Here is a 17,247-nt window from a genome sequence, read left to right as displayed (position 1 = left end):
GAAGATTTTGTGGTACATGGATTATATGTTTGTCATCTGATCACAGTTGACCTATCTGTCAATAATACTTGAATACATTATGGGGACATATAGAAAAGATTCCCAAAATAGTAAGTAGTAGTCCTCTTACAGCAGGTCGAATCTCATTTAATCAATATCCCAAATGTTTAGCCTCAAATTTACAAGTTTAAATGTTCTGAGTTCAAAAATAACCAAATCAGGTTGATAAAACTGAAATGTTTGGCCTGAGAGATAACTTAATAATCTTGAAGGAGGGCGATTTGTGAATAGGTTATACATAAAATAAAATATCATGACGCTTAATTACCGTTCTCCCTTTGACCCCCCTTGAATTCTCATTTATTTTGTTAATTGATAGCTTTCTTATTTCATAGTTTTTTTGTGAACTATAATTTTTTAATGATGGATTTCTTGGGATTTGACAGTTAATCAGGTAGTTTCAGTGCTAACAGCATGTACATGTAATGGCATATCTTGTTCTGTCAATGGGTCATGCAATGCATGTAACCAACAACTTGAAGGAGAATGCCTATCTGGTGAAGATGCCTATGGTCACATCCTTGGCACTGTGAGTATAAAGATGCACTTGGTACACAAATACTTGGTATTGAAGAATACTTATAGCTTCTGATGTAAGACATTAGTCACTATATTAGACTTACTAGGTATATCAGACACTCATTGCTTAATTAGCCAGGTGTTAATACATATTATTGAACAAGTTTTATAAACATACATTAATAAAAACAACAAGGGTGGACCATCAACATCTCCATTATTGAACACTTTAATCGCTTACAGCATATTGGTTACCAACTGTCAATGCACCTACTCTTGGATCATATTTTTTACTGTCTCAAGCTGTAAAGTCATATTGCTTTCTTTGAAGAGGTAATATCATTTGTCTTTTTGTACTCAATTTGGTAGACTTTCTTGAAAACAGATTCTTGTCTGTTGTTGGCTGCAAGTTGCAGCTTCCTTTTGCCCTGCAAGAATTTTGCGACGTATATTTCCACCTACTGTGACGGGGACATCCATCATATTGATTGGGGTCTCTTTGATAACCACGGGTTTTGAATATTGGGGAGGAGGTTCATATTGTGCCACTCAGGTGATTTTTCTTCTTCTAAGATCCTCTGTTTCAAATTTATTCTCAATTGGTATCATTGTTGATTGCTCACTTATATAGATAACAGCTGATGGCAAACAATTAGACTTCATTTTTACCCACACTGATTTAGAAAATAATATGAATTGTTGAATTTATGAAAGATGCTCTTAATTGCTTCTGCAGATTGTTAAAGTTAACGCTGAAAGAACTGGACACCAGATTTTATATGCCAATATTGACCAATGTGAAGTTCAAATAAAAAGTGTAGTGGTTTGGAAATCAAAATAGAATTTTCACTACCAGATGGACATTAAATATAGTCTGAATGCCTAGTATAGTATGATAGCTATAAAGTCAGAATCAAAGATATATTCTATAACCTAGGAATTGCATTAGGCATAGAATAGCTATCAATCACATATCTCACGAGTCATCACTATATCTCTAACTCCTAGATGAGCATGTTCATCATAGATCTGCAGGTTTCAGATGACTCTAATTTACTATTTACCCAGATAAGTAGTGGAATTGCCTTGATTTGACTAGAATTAAACAGTCTCCAAGATGTTGAGCATGCAAATCAACTTTCTTAGTTAACATTTTGGTACTGTTCAACAGTGACCCATAGAAGAGCTTCTGTTTTCAAACTTGCAAGATGTATTTAAGAACCGCAATGGTTCTAACCAATGCAATTGATGACGTTTCCTTGAATTTTTGAAAGTCTTTCCAATGTGAAAGCTATACAAATGAAGCAATTTGCAAGTACAATGAAATATAACTAATTAATGACAACTATGTCAGTGCTGTTACAAATATAATAGACTTAAATTTCTTTTTTCACCCAGCAGTTCAAAATATACATCTAGATGACAAGGACAACAATACTTTGCAAAGATTTCTATCTGGAATGAAGAATACAACATTTATTTGTAAATTTAGGAACAAATGGTTACTGCTGTAGCTTTTTCTAGATTACTGAATGTTTATTCAGATCAGAAAATGTATAATTTCTGCCAGAATTAGTGAAAAATGATAAAAGATGTCAAATACCTCTGAAACAAGGATGAAACAGCCTTCTAAAGAGATTGATTCTTCACCCCAATGAGCATGTGGGTTCATTGATAGCTGGGATGTGGCTATGAATGTCTGATATAGGCGTTCAACTTGCAGAAAACAAAAATAATCTGATCACCCTATGTATTATGGATAACTTGCACAATAAACCCCCCTAACACCAGTAATATATGCTCTCAAAATGATGATCAATCTTGTATATTATGGGCATTTGCTAGCTAAAGGAAGAAGGATCAGCGTTACAGGACTCGGCAAGGTGGGAAAAATGAGGCAAATTGCCTTTGGAATAGGAGTCGGCTGAGTTCTGATTGAGTCTTGGCTCTAGCCGAGGCAGTAAGGCAGCTGCCTCGACTGACTTGCCGAGTCCTACTGGTCGGACTCTGCCATCAGCCAACGAAAACTAACAACTTATACTTTAAGTTATATTTTATAAATACCGTTAGGATGTTTGAGATAGGTTATAGCTTCATAAGAGTTAAAATGCAGATTCTAGATTTTGGGGGTTTTCAAAAAATTGCACACTTAGCCAAATTTTAGGATTCAACATGCCTTCAACAGTGTTATCTTGCACAACTTGTCTTGGCTATTTGAGGTCAAATTGAAGTTGGAAGTTGACAATCCTATCTTTAGTGATGAAGATTTGGAGTGGGTTGATCAGGAGGATCGAGAGGCAGAGGTAGTGGCAGTGGTGATGGTAGTGGGGGAGGCTAGAGCACAAGGAGACCTAGTACAAAACCCTAAGGCCAAGAATGATTGATCCTACTCTTATGATGAGGATTGTGAGGATGAGTATGAGGATAAGGAGGATGATCATAATGAGCATGCTAGTCAGGTTCAACTTCATACACAGGGAGAGATGATGGCTCTGGAGTCTTTCATGACCTATCTTAGGCATACTCGTAGGAGGGCATAGGCTACTATGAGCCTTTATTTTGATATATGTTTTGAACTTTTGATTCAATGGATTGCACACTCCATAAATATTATAGACATTTGATAGTGAAACTATATTTCTATTATGTTATTCAGTTTAACTTTAAGTAATTTCTTTCAAAAAATTTGCATTTATACTTATGTGATGTATGAAAAGTTGTGGATTTGTGCAAAGTAGCTTCTATATATCTCATTTGTTGTGTGTTTGATGTTAATTGGCTAAATGATGCATGAAAAAACTTAAAATCCTTAAAAATCTTTGAATTTCAAGGGTTTTTAATTACTGAGTCCATGTCGAGTCTAAATCCGAGTCTGATTTGGGCTTGCCGAGTTCGAGCCAAGTTCGAGGTTGGTAACATTGATCCCCATACAATCTCAATTGAGAAAGGCCCTTCCCTACCCGAGATTAGGCATTGGGACACTCCTGTCCTGTCACTGAGCATCCTGGTGTTAGAGTGTTGGCTAGGTAGCCAACTAGGCTATGGAGTCCTTCCCATCAACCCATCTATCCAACTCCTAGCGACCTTGACCTCTAGTGATCACAGCAGTAAGCATGCCACTAAACCTACCGCTCGACTTGACGACAAGAAAAGTATGATTTAATCACCATCAACGGACTTAGTCTATAATATTTGTTTAAGTTCATTAACTGTTTATTTTATTAATGTCCCTACTGTACACAACCTACTCTAGTATTATCAACACTTGAATAACTAACACCAATAATAGAATCATTTGGAAACTAGCTGTAGGTGCTGATGGAGTAACCAACTCAATGGAGCTCAACCCAACTGTAGTGCCAACTCTCTAAACATTGGAGTCCAAATATAATTGACACTCACATCCATCTACACTATAGAGATAGTAATAACCATAAAAGCTAGTAATACAATTACCACCTCCAAACTCTATCAAACTGTCTTGGATGTGCTTACATTGCAAATAATCCAACTTATAGTTGGTGACACCATCTACAAAAGATGGTGCTACCCCATCCCACAACAAATGGTATAAACTCGGAGTCTATCCACATCGATGCATCTTTAGATCCTCTATGTGTGGATTAAAAAAAGTAGTGACGAGTACTCCTCCCTGTGCAACTGTGATAAAAAGCTCCCACCTCAGTCAAAAGCTGACTTTCATAGCTCTGAATGTAACCCCTATCATCTAGCTGGTCACCAACAACATCTATAGTGGATGTAACCATGGAATAACTTGGTGCAACATGTGGTTCTCTGATGCCCTCTATAGTTGCACGCATCCCAACTATATCATCTACACCTATAACTATGATAAGTGTGGCAACTTGCTCATAACTATGACCTGTGGATATAAGACCATCACCAATTGTGACTGTAGGCTGTGCATTTAGTTTCCTTGTGTAATCTTCCAATTTTGTTTTGTTAGCTTGAAGGCGATTCTCTTTTTGGGCGGATTAGTGTAGTCAACAAAGAATAAATAAATAGGTTGTAGTTGGTTAAATATTAAATAGTTATATTTTGTATTTGTAGTGTTAGTCCTTAACCAAGTGGTTAGTTGTTGGTTGGTAGTTAGATTGAGTTGGCGCCTTTACCAACATCAATCTACCATTTATATGTACTTGCTATTCATTATTGAGGATTGCTTTGATGATATCATACTTATTGCAAATACAAGAATTGGTAATAAAGTTGCATCTTTTGAATATGTTGCAATTTAGTTATATTTCCATGTTTTGTAATTCTATATTTTTGTTTACTCTATGATCTTATAAAGTAACATAGACAAGTAAATAGAGGGGAGGTATCCTCTAGAAAGATCGCATGGCATGTTTACCTTAAAATAAAATTGATTGGGCCTCTTATTCCATTAATTCTTGAGTTGTCTTGGGCCATCCAAGAGTCCCTCAAAGGACGCCTTATACAAGAGAAAGGAGCAATAAAAAGGGGACTTAATTCATCTTCTTTAATTGCTCAATATTTGTAGAAGATACGATCAACTATTTCTTCTTTAATCATATATTGTGCAAAATGCATACATAAATCTTGTCTTTCTCAACCGTTGATAGCAAAACCTTGGTGCATTACTAGCCATCCCATCACCATATGTTTGGAGGATTTTCTTTTCGATTAACCCAATAGGATTATTTCCATCTCACCTCAAGGTATTGAATAGGATATGAGATCTTTACCATGGTCCTCTTCCAATCCATTCAATAAGGGCTTACACTTAGTATATGCATTTTAAAAGGAGAATGCCTAGGAAACATACTACACAGTTCTTGAAAGCAGATTTTCTTTCTGTGCTCAAAACATGAGCATTGCATAAGTCTCAATTGTTGTCTCTAGTTGTTCCAAAGGCCCTTTTAATAGAACAAGTCCTCCTTTGCTAGTGTTTCCCCTAGAAAGAAAGGTTCAAATCCAAGTTGTCCTCATTGTGAGTTAAAGCTCCAAATAAGACATGTACTTGAATTTCAAAGATCTCATGGGCACTTAAATTGACAAAAGAGAATTTTTGGAGTAGCTACCGAAAAACCCATATTTTGTTAAGAAATGTTATTCCAACAATCATAAAAGGGCTATGATTACTCATTATGTCATACATTTGGAAGGGTCTCTTGATTCTATGCATATGTTGTGCATTGAGGATTCTATGGAAGATAAGGATTTTCAAGGGCATTAGCTTTCATTCATGTATGATCCACTTCTCTACAATACCATGGAAAATTGTAAACATTCCTTTCTAAAGGGGAACCCTTTCCTCCCTGTTTTCCCCACAAGAAACTTCTAAGAACTCTTTCACATTCTTTTAATGTTCCTTGAGTTAGGAACAAGTGGGAATAGTACAATAAGTGCCTCACTAAATATTTGTTAGGAATTTCACACCCATAGACATGATGATATTTTGAAAATGGCCTTGAAAATTCTTACATTTTTAATTTCATCCTCTACAATATCACCACGTGAGTCTTGGATTAATTTTTTTTTTCTACATTATCCTTTCATTTTAGATATTGTAAGTAAATTTTGGAGGGTACATCATCTTTGCAATCCAATGGACCCCCTGATTCTAGTTCCTCTTTCCCAATATTTGTCTTTTTTCTTTGGTTGATATTCTAGTTGACTAATTGATCTTTTCTCTTTTTCATATATTCGATCCGATCCTATACCAAACTTGTGTAAGTGAAGTTAAGGTTTCTTTCTCTTCCTTTCACAATCTGGCAATCAATGGGCTCCACTCTCAAAGAAACTTTATAGTGTGTTGAATGACTGATTCCCACCAAAATATCCATTTTGCATAACAAGTTAAAGTAGGCACCAAGGATCAAATTCTAGAAATAAGGACCAAATTCTAATGATAGCTCTTATGCATTGTTATAACTTGAGAAGGAAGACATTTATCTTGCAAGAGGAAAGCTTTTTTATTTGGATATCAACAAGATTTACCAACTGGGTGGAAATTGGTAAATGACTAGATCTAGTAATAGACGAATTGACAAAAACTAAGCACTTGCCACACAAAGAAAAAGTTTTATGTGGATAGTAGATAGAACTGATCTAGTCTATCTTGAATCCATTTGTTACATGCTTGGTGATTAGATCAATAATACCATGAAATGTACCCAAATTCCTCCTTAGCCTTTTGACGACCAATGCCAACTCCGTGTGACTACTTCACCTCTAGTGGAATCTTGATAGCTTCGTACTAGTTCCATACGACCTTGGTACTAGCTTTGTGCTACCTCTTTACTAGCAATGTAGCACCTTTGTACTATCTCCACACCACCTTTGTACTAGCATCTTACCACCTTTGTACTAGTTTTAGCACTATACAAGTGCTGCACCACTTCCGTACTAGCTCTATACCAGCTACGTATTGACTTCATGCTACATCCTAATCCCACCGGCCATTGTACGATGACCTTTCTGCATATTGAATACTATGCTATCTGTACTCGGATATAGGATGCAAGTTGTGGATTAGATTGCCAATGATAGGAAGATAGATCTAAGATGGAAATGAAGATTTGCTATGCAAGAGGAAGTTTATAAATAATGAGAGCACTTAAGATTACATCAATTAGATGTTCAATACAGTAAGATTTGACCAAGAGGAGGATAGGGTGAGGAGTTTTCCCAGCAAAATTGCAAATCCAAATAGGGAGGATCTTTCATCTTTGAAATGGTAGATAAGAGAACTCCAATAGGAATTCGTAGTTACAAAGAAAATACCAAATTCACATACCTACAACAACCTACAAATTGGCTTGATAAATGATTTTAGGGAAGCTTCCTAAAGGATTACAATAAGTGTCGACATGAGAAACATGTTAAAAAAAAAAAATATTGGCCCTTTTGTTAATTAACTAAAGGTCCATTTATGATATTATTTTAATTATGGGACCATTAATTAATTAAAATAGTTTATTAAAATTGGGAACATTACAAATCCTCGCTGCCCAAAAATTGCTTGCCCTCAAGCGACCCGTCATCAAACCGAACACCTCTAGCCCCAAGATCCCAAACCAAGTGTGAATGTTGGTAGCCATATGTGTTGAAATCTCCATGTTGCAACACGATCACATGCACACAATTAGATGTATGTGAGATGAGTAAATCGTTGTCAAGCTTCTACTGCGCCACTTTGATCTACACATTGCCACATTCATAGTCACTAGGGCCGCAAAGAAGTCAATCATAAAACACGTTGATGCTTTGATTCAAAGCCTTGTTGCCATGAAACTTGTTAATCTCTTTTGGAATCTCATAACTTAGGTAAATTTTGCTGCCTCCATGAGAGGGTGGTCTTCTATTAGCAGACTCCAATGCTTTCAATGAACACTTTGCACTCCATCACTTTCAGTGTAGCAATCAACACTGCCACTATAGTAGTCAACACTACCACCGTGCCAATCAACACTTACAATGCTAGTCGACATAACCACTGTGTTAGCCACCATTGGCACTATACTAGTCGATATTGTCATCATACTAGTAAGCATTGTTGTCTACCAGTTGATACTATCACCACTGTGCTAGTCAACACTTCTACTATACTAGCTGATTGCCATGATGCTAGGTGATATTGCCACAGTACTCATACTAGTTGACATTGCCACGGTACCCATGCTCATCGATAGTGCCATGATACCTGTACCAATCAACACTGCTACCATGCCAGTGAAGAGTAGCTCTCCATCAAGCTTCTAATGCTCCACTTTGATATAAACTTTGTCATGCCCAAAGTCATTTGCATCCCATGAAAGTTGATCATAAAACACTTTGAAACTCTAATCCAAAATCGTCATGTGATCATGCCCATTAAAAGGATCACTAGTAATGTCTATTTCTCCATGCAATTGATTGATCAATGTTTTCTTCCAAACAAGCTCCATGCAAGTATTTTCTTCAACCCTACTTTTGTCATGTAGGCTTAGGTTTTCTCCACTTGTAGGGGTAGCGGAAAATTCTTGCATATCCTTGTAAGTATCTTCATCTTTCTCAAGTGGTGCACCACTCTTGTTGTCGTCACACACTTCTTCACACTTGTGTGCAAATGAGACATTAGTTTCTCTTCATATGCTTGAATACATTATTGACCAATTTACATGCCACAATAGAAGGAACACATTTTAGACTGTAAACAACCCATAGCCTAGATATGATAGGTTGGGATATTTCATCCATCTCTTAATGCACGAAATCATAAGGCTCTCCATAGAAACCAAAATCTTAGTATTATGACACTCCTTGGTTGTGACCAAGAAGTGATGAAACATATCATGGATCAAGTCTTGCAACTCTAGATCTAAGAGGAGGTTAAATACTTTGACATTTGCACAATTCTCCAATATTGTAGATCTCTTGCCAAAGGATCACCACTAATGTCATAAAGGCTGTTAAACCTATTGAATGATCAAACACAATATCTCTATCGTGGTGTTATCGTTTTACAATGCTTCAGGAGTCAAGATTTTGAAGATCTCCCTGAGACATATTGCAACTACCAACTTCATTTCCTTATCATGGTGTCTTAATAGGTTGGGTTGACTTAAGGCAATTAGAGAAAAGATCCTTTGTTTAAATTTTTAAGTAATTGGCCACCTTACACAAATATACATCCAATATATCTAATGCAAGATCAACACCCTCGCTGAGCTCTTTGCTAATATTTTTTATTGCCTTCAACCACCACTATCCATCGCTATTGGAATCATAGTATGATCCAAATCCCAAAATCTTTCAAACATCCAACAGGCTTGCAAGATACCCAACTCTTGTACCACTGTAATGTACCTAAATTTCTCCTTAGTCGTATGATGACTAATGCCAACTCCGTGTGACTACTTCTCCTCCAGTGGTAACTTGATACCTTTGTACTACCTCTATACTATCTTCTTTCTACCTCCGTACTAGCTCCATACTACCTTCTTACTAGCTCTGTAGTACTCTACCACCTCCATACTAGCATCGTGCCACCTCAGTACTAGATTTGCACAATGTCTATTCTACCTTCGTACTAGTGCCATAGCACCTCTGCACTAGCTCAATGCAAGTGCACACTAGTTTTGTACTAGTACTAGCTCCATACTAGTACCATACCACCTCAAGACTAGCTCTGTACCGCCTTTGTACCAGCTACGTACTACCTCCTATTTCCACCATAATATTTTCTTTTTGCACTACAGATACTACGCTATTCGTACTCTAATACATGGATATAAGTTGTGGATTAGATTGCCAATGACCAGAAGATAGATCTTAGACAGAAATGAAGATTCACACATGCAAGAGAAAGTTTGTAAATAATGATAACACTTTAGAGTACATCAATTAGATGTTCAATACAACAAGTCTAGACCAAGAGTAGAATAGGGTGAAGAGTTCTCCCACCAAAATTGCAAAACCGAATAAGGAGGATCTATCACCTCCAAAATGACAAATAACAAAACTCCAAGAATTTGCATATACAAAGAAAATACTAAATTCGATGTAACAAGCTATTTTTCCCATCTCTAATTGAACAATTAAATATTAATAAAGGATACATTACTATTCATATTAACATGAATGAGAGATGGTTATAACAACTACTTTAAGTTTAGACACTTGAAAGAGCTTAACGAATTAATTAAGTTCTAGTTAAGCAAAAGAAACAACTTAACTAATTGGTTACAAAATTAACATCTATCTAAACATAACTTCAGCTGAAATTTAAAATACATCAAGGTAAAATTCCTGAGGAAAGAGGATAATGTGAATGTAGATCCTTCTGTATTGTGCAAGCCTTGGCTTTTGATAGAGAGAAGCATTTTCAAGGGCTTAACCTTCCAACCATGGAACCTTAGGTATCCCCACCAGTGTTAAAGGTTTTGGTCAGTCTCGAGGCAGGGTGGGACTCTGCCATCAACCAATGAAAAATAGCAAGTTTTTAAGCTTAGAGGCAAGAGGACTTATACAAATATAACATTTAAGTATAAGTTATATTTGTATAAATATTGTTAGGATGTTTGAGATAGATTTCAGCTTCATAGGAGTTAAACTGCAGATTCTAGATTTTGGGGGTTTTCAAAAAATTATAGGCATAGTCAATTTTCTAGATTTAGCATGCCTTCAACAATGTTATCTTGCACAGCTTGTCTTGGCTATTTGAGGTCAAATTGAAGTTGTAAGTTGATGATTCTGTCTTCAGTGATGAAGACTTAGAGTGTTTTGATTAGGTGGATTGAGAGGCAAAGGCAGTGGCCGTGGAGGAGGCTAGAGCACGAAGGGACCCAATACAGGACCCTAAGGCTGAGAGTGATCGATCTAACCCTCGTGATGAGGATTATGAGGCTGAGTATGAGGATGAGGAGGATGATTATGATGAGCATGTCACTGAGGTTCAACTTCACACACAAGGAGAGATGATGGCTCTAGAGCTTTCCATGACCTATCTTAGGCATAATGTAGGAGGACATAGGCTGCTATAAGCCTTTATTTTGATATATGTTTTGAACTGTTGATTCAATGGATTGCATATTGCATGAATATTATAGACATTTGATAGTGATACTATATTTCTATTATGTTATTTAGTTTAACTTAAAGTAATTTCTTTCAATAATTTGCATCTATACTTATGTAATCTATGAAAAGTTGTGGATGTGTGCAATGTAGCTTCTATTCATCTTAATTATTGTGTATTTGATCTTAATTGGCTAGATGATGCATGAAAAAAACATAAAATCCTTAAAAAGCTTTGAATTTTATGGGTTTTAGTTGACAATTCCATGCCGAGTCCTAGTCCGAGCTCAATTTGGGTGAGTCCAAGCTGAGTCCAAGGCTAATAACATTGATCCCTGCACAATCTCAACTAAGAAAGTTCCTCCCTACCTAGTATTAGACATAGGACACCCCTGTCCTTCCACTAAGCATTCTGGTGTTAAGAGTGTCAGCTAGGTAGCCAACTAGGCTATGGAGTCCTTCCCATTGGCCCATTTATCCAACTCCTAGTGACCCTGATCTCTAGTGATCACAACAATAGGCATGCTACTAAACATACCACTCAACTTGACAACAAGAGTAGTACCATTTGATCACCATGAGCTGATTACTTCCTCTTATCGTGCAAGTATAACTCATTGTTCATTTACTATTAGCCCACACTCTTCTTCTTGACCTTGCTGGTCATCCTTGATAAAAATTAGTATGGCTATCTATATCCTTGAACAATCAATGTTTATCATAGACAATTACTTTCTGCTTAGCTTGGGATTAACATAGATGTTTACATATTGATTTCATGTTATTTCTCATTAGTTTCCTTAACTCATTGATAAAGCCTTCTCTTATCTCAGAGGCATATTGAACATGCCCTTGTGTAAGTATTGCACAGGGTTGGAGATCCTTCTAATTTTAATTTAAGTTCTGAAAGACCAATTAGAATAGTTTGCAATAGATAACTTCAATCCTTATGCATGTTTTATGCAAAAAAACTTATGTAAACAAGGCTCGATCTATAATATCAATGTTTCTTTCAGAATTCCAATCTATGATTTTCAGAGCCTTTTAATATAGAAAAAATGCGAAGAACAATGTAGAAAGAATGCTCGTCCTAATAGAGGTATTATCACCCTCAAGTGCTAATGACAACTGGAATGCCTTGCATGGCTCCTTGCCTTTAGATTCTAGCAAACATTGGTACAACTGAATTGCGGTTGAGGAGCAAGCTGATTAAGTAAGAAATCACAAGTTCAAACCCTCAACACTATAGGTGCAATCTCAGAAGAGAGCCAATGAGATCTGAAATGCTATTAACAATGTGGAACACGACATTGAATGTGTAGTTTGTAGTAAAGAGCTTATGTAATGTGAAAAATGCTATTGCAGATATGGTGCATGATGCTGCATGTGCAAATTGCAATAGAGTGATATGAAAATTCATTTGCAAATATGGAGCACGAGACTATGAATGAAGTCTGTAGATGTTAAAAGAAATCACCAAAAAGGTAGCATATGTGAATGCCCCCACTAATATATTATGAATTGCATAAAAGAGATTTCCTTCTTGTTTTCGCGAGCATGCTCAGTTATGAGCAAGATAAAGAAAGGTGGCAACTTCATGAGTTATGCTCAAGAGTCATCCAAAGAGGGACAAGATAAATAGCTAATATAATAGATCGGCTGCTTGGAAAAGAATATAGAAGGCCGATAATATGAGCTAATAATATCATTAATACATTGCCAAAGGCTGAAATAATAATAAAACATTGAGATAAGATGGAAATAATGATTTTACTTCTTATGCTTATCATAATGATACTTTATTAATATATATTACAATTGTTCTTAGTTCATTTCATGCTCAAGTGAAAACTTTAATTATCTTATTAAATGCATCAACCCAGTTAGGTCATGGTGGTCACTTGGTATACCCTTGTTTGCCTAGTCTAGTTTTTCCCTTGACCATGGTGGTTTAGGACCCATAAGTTGTGTTCCTGCAAAATAAGTTTATAAAGGTAATAACATATTTCCAAATTGTTTGATCAAAATCAAATATGTGTCAGCTAAACCTTTTGCCATTCATTTAACATCATAATGAAAACCATTATTGCAAGTTCCCATGAAATTATAACGAATAAACAACACTTCCATTTCACATGAAACCATAACGATCAATAAACTTCGCATGAGGAATGTTTTATAATTAATTAAAAGTAGGGATGCAACATACCCTCCCCCTTGTGTTTCATTGCCTCCGAGGAACTTTTCAATTTAAAACATTTAAAAGAATATTCACAATACTATATATATATATTATATATACATATATATATATGTATATATATGTATATATGTACATAGATACATATGTATATATATATGTATATATGTATATGTACATATATGTATATATGTATATATATGTATGTATATATGTATATGTACATATACATATATACATACATATATATACATATATACATATATGTACATATACATATATACATATATGTACATATATATGTATATATGTATATGTACATATATGTATATGTACATATACATATATACATACACACACACACACACACACACACACACATATATATAACATCATAAAATCATCTCATTCCAATTCGAATCATAGTTTGAGCCAAAATCAAAATCAAGCCTATCATTCCCTTATCTCAATGCTTTCAAGAAAATAATGCTTACACAATACCAAATAATCAAGAGAAAAACACACATACTTGTGTTTACGTTAACATACATGTGCTCCCTTCACCATACCATAGCATCACTTCGAATTGTTCATGTTTTAGGATATTCTATTTCATGTTCTTGTCTCACTTGTGTAGAGGCTTATAATATTTTTAATTCACTTCTCCTACCAATATCTTGTGTGTAAGATAATTTTCAATGTTCTATATTCAAGAGCAAAGATAATCATTCAAAGACTTGTAATTCTTTAACTAGCATGCTCTAAATTTTAACTTGATCTCAAGTAATTAAATCACTCATACATACCTTCTAATAAATGGTACTCATTAAATGAGTAAAATCATTCTTGTAGGCTGACAAATCACCTGAAAGGATTAGTGGATCCATGTTTCCATTTATGTGACCTGGGCCTTCATGCCCATCTTATCACAATAATATTTTAATAGAAATTTTTAATCACATCATGATAGAAATGTCTTTCATCTCTAAAAAATAATATAAGTCCTACAAGTCTTTTGTCTTAATGTGATTAAGCATTGACATTTCATCAATGTAATACAATTGTGCTTAATATAAACATAAGCATCCTAGTACATATTATCATAAGGAATCAATACAGCCTGTGTAGTATAACCATCATATACTATGGAAGATCATAATACATCCAATCAAGACATCGAGATCATAATAAATATGGCACCACACTATTTGTATCCTAGTCTCCTAAGCCATTGGATTACACATCCGCATGCAAATCTTGAGATGGGAGTGTGGCCTAGACATTTGTATGTTCTATCTACAAAACATTCATATTGTGGCTCAGGCCCTGGGTCTGATCTTTCCACAAAACTTTATACGTCCTTGGGATTCTGCCTGTAGAAATCCCAACCATAGGGTGGTTAGCTCCACTCACTCATTCACAATCAAGTTCATAATAATATGCTTTGATTAAAACAGGTTTCATGCTATGTCTCATATATAATCACTGATGTGTTAGTAATATGAAAAGGTTCATAGAGATGTATTTCCAGAAATTTCATGGGAACTTCATCTTCCCATGAAGGTCATGAAATGCTTCTCATAGCATCAATTCATATCATATATCTTGTTCAATATTGTTTATTTCAGACAATGTATTTCCAATCTATACACCTATGTGCATAGTAATTGAAATATTTAGATGCAAGTAAAAAATTTGCAATCTACTCCCTTAGTGTAACATAAAACTCACATCCTAGACACCCCAAATCAAGTTCACAAATTTTCAAATTGCATCCTTAAAGGTCATAAGAAAAGAAAATTAAAAGCAGTAAAGTGAACAAACCCATGCTTGGTAGAAACGCATTTTGTGGCTAGGCAGTCACAAGAAACTAAAAGAAAGATTCAAACTAGTCCTTGATTACTTTCAAGTTCATCAAATTTGAAGACAAATGAAAGCCAACTCACATTTACAAGTGACTATTGTTCGCCACAAATAAGGAGTAGAAGCTACACGACACCTTGCATCCCAAGGTGTGCTAAGAACATGACAAATTGCAGAAAATATATCATCATGTTGTAACATATTCAACATAAAATTGATAATTCTCTCTTCTTTGAAATCCCAAGCAATATGATACATTTTCACAAAATTTTCCATGAATTTATTTTTCATATTTGTCATGCTGAACTATTTTTCCAAGCATCTCATGACGCTCTCACAACATAATCTTTTCTCAATTGACTTACCTCGTCATTTCCTATTTTCTTCCCCTGTATAACACATGCAAAATGGATTAAATTATATTGCATATTTCCCTCTTTTATCACAAGCCAAGTTCTCAATAATAGGAAAGCCCTTATACCTTTAGTACAATCATCATTTAAATAGACAATAACTCATAGAGTTTTATATTCTTTCTTAGCTACACAAATGTAGATAAATAGGCATTAAACTATATGTGTATCCTACACACAATGTACCTCATAATTGTTCACATAAAGGAACATCCATAATGAAAGAATTAGTCATCATATAGTCTCAAATAACATTATATCACAATGTTTTCAAATTTTTGAAATAATAATAGCCAACTATAATTTATGTTTTTGGAAAGAGATGGGGAAGTTTTTGGAAGATCTCATCATAATCTTCCCATGTAGCATCATGTCACAGTGCCTCAAATTTACAAAATAATAATTAAGTTGCATACTACCTTAAAATCAAATGATAGCAAACACATACTTGTTCTTTCTCATCATACCTTGATATCACATGGATTTGTCCCCACTAATAGATACTTAATATCTACTTCCTATCATGCTCATACATATACACTCAAAATACTTTTATTTCATTTACATTGTCAATAGCTTATGGAGATAACATTTCAATTCAAATATCAAGAGTCAATAGTACCTTTCTAGCTATAATTTCTTAACTCAACCGATCTTTAGATCATAAATTAATCATAAGCAACTGAAATAAGTTAGTCATATGTGCCATCCAGTATAGGGATCCTACCTGGTAGGTAGATCATGTACGCATGCTCTCCAATCACATGTAAAGATTAGGGAATCCACTTCTCCCATTGATGTGACCTAGGACTTCATGCCCATCACGTCACCACAATATTTCAAAAGAAAATTTAGGTCAAAAGTTACATCCTATCATAAATGAGCATTGATAGTTTCATCTATGCAAGTGTGCTTAGTCCACGCAGGAGCACAAAATGTCATGTATGGCCTTCTCGCCATTTAATCATCATTATAAGATAAACACAAGACACACAAAAAAAAAACGTGTGATGCTTTCCTACCCAACCGTGAAGCGTTATATACTCCCTTGGGATCCTCCCTAACATGTAGAATTCCCAACACTACAATGCCCATGAGTCTCAACACAATACAAAGGTAGGAGGTATTTGGTGCAGCTGTGAAATAGACTATTTTTTACATAAGTCTAAGTATATCTAATCAAGAAAATATATGCACATAGCTTTGGCCAAAGCATTTTAGTACCCAATTTATACTGGCAGGTAGAGTGAAAAAAGCATCACTTCTACCCTTCCTTGTTTGTCCACATTCAACACCCATCATTGGAAGGTAAGTTCTCCAATCTCACACATAGAAAGTAAGATGATGAAAATTTCAATGCAAGAGGAAGAATGACGTGTTCTTCACAATCTACTCCCTTATATGTCCTATCAATATTTTCACAAATGAATATGATAGAAAACAACACTTTACATCACAGATCTAGCCACATATAAACACACCCTAGCCGCTTCAAGATCAAAAAAAATCTGGATATCATGTTTCACAATTTTCAATTCAAGTCCAAAAAGTGGATAACAAAATCTTAATTGCCATTGTATATGAAGAGGAATGTAATTGCTTAAAGTATAGTGTTCAAACTCAAATAAATGTGCAATTGAAAGAAGT

General features: G+C 35.1%; 1 protein-coding gene across 1 annotated transcript in view; it reads left to right on the top strand.

Moving 5' to 3' along the window:
- LOC149558431 (uric acid-xanthine permease-like) overlaps positions 1–17,247 on the top strand; it is a 312,658-nt gene that overhangs the window by 67,318 nt on the left and 228,093 nt on the right. The window contains exons 6-7 of the mRNA XM_089832678.1: positions 447–589; positions 965–1,132. Of these exons, the coding sequence (XP_089688804.1) occupies positions 447–589; positions 965–1,132 (311 nt within the window). The remainder of the gene's footprint in view (positions 1–446; positions 590–964; positions 1,133–17,247) is intronic.

Source organism: Cupressus sempervirens, chromosome 5, assembly GCF_028749045.1.
Source record: "Cupressus sempervirens isolate cs-2001-9-10 chromosome 5, ASM2874904v1, whole genome shotgun sequence".
NCBI lineage: Eukaryota > Viridiplantae > Streptophyta > Pinopsida > Cupressales > Cupressaceae > Cupressus > Cupressus sempervirens.
Note: the sequence above shows the minus strand (reverse complement) of the source record. Positions and strands in the feature narration are given on the sequence as shown.